Raw genomic sequence first — 3,614 nt, forward strand, 5'->3', positions numbered from 1 at the left:
CGCTTTTAATTAGGATGTATACGGTCTAGCCAACGCTTTTAATTAGGATATATAGGATATAGCCAACGCTTTTAATTAGATATATACGGTATAGCCAACGCTTTTAATTAGGATGTATATACGGTATAGCCAACAGTTTGAATTAGGATATATACGGTATAGCCAACGCTTTTAATTAGGATGTATATACGGTATAGCCAACGCTTTTAATTAGGATGTATACGGTATAGCCAACAGTTTTAATTAGGATGTATACGAAATATCCAACGCTTTTAATTAGGATGTATAGGATATAGCCAACGCTTTAAATTAGGATGTATATACGGTATAGCCAACGCTTTTAATTAGGATGTATACGGTCTAGCCAACGCTTTTAATTAGGATATATAGGATATAGCCAACGCTTTTAATTAGGATGTATACGGTCTAGCCAACGCTTTTAATTAGGATATATAGGATATAGCCAACGCTTTTAATTAGGATGTATATACGTTCTAGCCAACGCTTTTAATTAGGATGTATACGTTCTAGCCAACGCTTTTAATTAGGATGTATACGTTCTAGCCAACGCTTATAAATCGGATTCATGTGTAGAGGTTCCAATGATTAAAAGCGGCTTGTTGCTTTTGACTTTTGAGCGAAAGTGAAACTATAGTTTTTTATTCCCACTGTAGTCATATAAATCAATGTATCTGTTTTGGTTTTCAAATCACATGTTGTATTATATGTAGAATCTACATTTATTTTCTATCTTAACAGGTGGCCCGAATTCTTTATTGGAATATTTTTGAACAGAAACAGTTTCTTAGGAAATGTCCTAGTCTTCACAGCCAACGGGACCATTTAAACCTGAACTAATCAGATGATGAAGATTCCGTCTCCCTGCGTCAATGATGGCTAAAATGGATACCCCTTTCTACCACGACGAAGCCCCAGGTATTCCTCACAACTTCGGACAACACCATGCAGATTACCAACGTTACCAGGGCCACAAGATGATGAGTAAGAAGGTGGCACATAACTTCTCAGGCGGTTCCCACAGCAGCTCTGGCCTGAAACTGTCACAAAACCAGCCGGGGAGCAACTGCAATATCAATCCTAGTAATCTGGGAGGGATTAACAGCAACACAAACAGCTTGTTAATGCCCGGCGGCTTGTCAGATATGAACCTTCTGAAGCTAGCCTCCCCTGACCTCGAGCACCTCATCATCCAGTCTAACCAGGGCCTAGTGACGACATCTCCTGTCCCCAACCCTAACGGAGGTAACCCCTTCATGTACCGGAACAACGCCACTAATGAACAGGAGGGTTTTGCCGATGGGTTCGTCAAAGCCCTGGCGGATCTTCATAAACAGAACCAGCTGGTTGGAGCTCCCGTGTCCCCTTCCTCCTCTATGCAAGGCCCCTACCAGAGGAACATCATGTCTGCAGGAGACCTGCCCATCTATACCAACCTCAGCAGCTACAACCCGAACCACCCCAGCCATATATCATCATCCTACCCAGGGGGCCAGATGCCCGACAGCTACCCAGGCCATGGCCCCCACAGACTTGGAGGCCAGGGACCCCACCATCCCCACAACAGGGGGTTGGACGCCCCTCAGACTGTCCCAGAGGTCCCTCATCCTCCCGGGGACCCCACCTCCTCCCCTCCCTCGCTCTCTCCCATCGACCTGGAGACCCAGGAGAGGATCAAGGCTGAGAGGAAGAAACTACGTAACCGGATCGCGGCGTCTAAGTGTCGTAAAAGGAAGCTGGAGCGGATCTCCAGGCTAGAGGAGAAGGTGAAGGTTCTGAAGACCCAGAACTGTGACCTGACCTCCACCGCCTCGGTCCTGAGGGAACAGGTGGCCCAGCTCAAACAGAAAGTCATGAATCACGTCACCAACGGCTGCCAGATAGCAGTGAGTTCAGCCACCCTGCAGGCCAACAGCACCAGGGAGAGGGACAGCACCAACTGTTGATCAACGGACTGTACTGTACAGGGATGAGAAGTGTATTTTTTTGTTCTGTTGCTCTGAGTCAGTCCTCTATAAAGGAGGTAGTACCTCTACTGTACAGGGATGAGGAGTGTTGTGATGGTAAGTGAAATATGCTAACTACGTGAGTGGTTGGGGAGAAGGGAGAATCCCACCTCTCTATGCTAACTGCTAACTACGTGAGATGTTGAGGAGAAGGGAGATTCCCACCTCTCTATGCTAACTGCTAACTACGTGAGATGTTGAGGAGAAGGGAGATTCCCACCTCTCTATGCTAACTGCTAACTACGTGAGATGTTGAGGAGAAGGGAGATTCCCACCTCTCTATGCTAACTGCTAACTACGTGAGATGTTGAGGAGAAGGGAGAATCCCACCTCTCTATGCTAACTGCTAACGTGAGATGTTGAGATGTTGAGGAGATGTTGAGGGAGAGGGAGATCCCACCTCTCTATGCTAACTGCTAACTACGTGAGATGTTGAGGAGAAGGGAGATTCCCACCTCTCTATGCTAACTGCTAACTACGTGAGTGGTTGAGGAGAAGGGAGAATCCCACCTCTCTATGCTAACTGCTAACTACGTGAGTGGTTGAGGAGAAGGGAGATTCCCACCTCTCTATGCTAACTGCTAACTACGTGAGTGGTTGAGGAGAAGGGAGAATCCCACCTCTCTATGCTAACTACGTGAGTGGTTGGGGAGAAGGGAGAATCCCACCTCTCTATGCTAACTACGTGAGTGGTTGGGGAGAAGGGAGAATCCCACCTCTCTATGCTAACTACGTGAGCGGTTGGGGAGAAGGGAGAATCCCACCTCTCTATGCTAACTGCTAACTACGTGAGTGGTTGGGGAGAAGGGAGAATCCCACCTCTCTAACCTCTACAGACACTTTGAGTTGTAGTAGTAACACAACAAGACATTTCACTTTTATTTTGCCCTCGCGCAGCCCTGAAAGTGACCAAAGCACCTCTGCTTAACAGGAGAGTATCACATGAAAACCTCTGCTTAACAGGAGAGTACCACATGAAAACCTCTGCTTAACAGGAGAGTACCACATAAAAACCTCTGCTTAACAGGAGAGTACCACATAAAAACCTCTGCTTAACAGGAGAGTACCACATGAAAACCTCTGCTTAACAGGAGAGTACCAGACTGACGACTGCAGTCTACAACACTGAACCATGTAACCATTAGAAGAGTGAGGAGCGGAGGATATTGTGCCTCTAGTAGTTCAGTAGGTCCCGGGTGTTTGTGGTAAACAGGAAGTATAATAATTGAGAGAGTATGAAACATCCGGGGTTCCCATCACCTCAGAACAAGAATTTCTACATTCTAGGTCATCTCTATGATAAAAAAAATAATATGAATCAAAACACTGTTCTATGTTATTTTTACCTGAGTATTGTCAGTTATAATTGTCATTACCTGAGTATTGTCTGTTATAATTGGCATTACCCGAGTATTGTCAGTTCTAATTGTCATTATCTGAGTATTGCCAGGTATAATTGTTATTACCTGAGTATTGTCAGTTATAATTGTCATTACCTGAGTATTGTCAGTTCTAATTGTCATTATCTGAGTATTGCCAGGTATAATTGTCATTACCTGAGTATTGTCAGTTATAATTGTCATTACCTGA

At 45.0% G+C, this 3,614-nt stretch overlaps 1 protein-coding gene across 1 annotated transcript in view; it reads left to right on the forward strand.

Annotated features, from left to right (window-relative positions):
• The window catches only part of LOC112219784 (transcription factor AP-1), a 3,546-nt gene extending 1,172 nt beyond the window's left edge, over positions 1-2,374 (forward strand). Inside the window, exon 2 of the mRNA XM_024381294.2 lies at positions 760-2,374. Coding sequence (XP_024237062.2) covers positions 891-1,964 — 1,074 coding nt within the window. The 5' untranslated portion in view covers positions 760-890 and the 3' untranslated portion in view covers positions 1,965-2,374. The remainder of the gene's footprint in view (positions 1-759) is intronic.
• The last annotated feature ends 1,240 nt before the right edge of the window (positions 2,375-3,614 follow it).

Source organism: Oncorhynchus tshawytscha, linkage group LG20 (genome assembly GCF_018296145.1).
Source record: "Oncorhynchus tshawytscha isolate Ot180627B linkage group LG20, Otsh_v2.0, whole genome shotgun sequence".
NCBI lineage: Eukaryota > Metazoa > Chordata > Actinopteri > Salmoniformes > Salmonidae > Oncorhynchus > Oncorhynchus tshawytscha.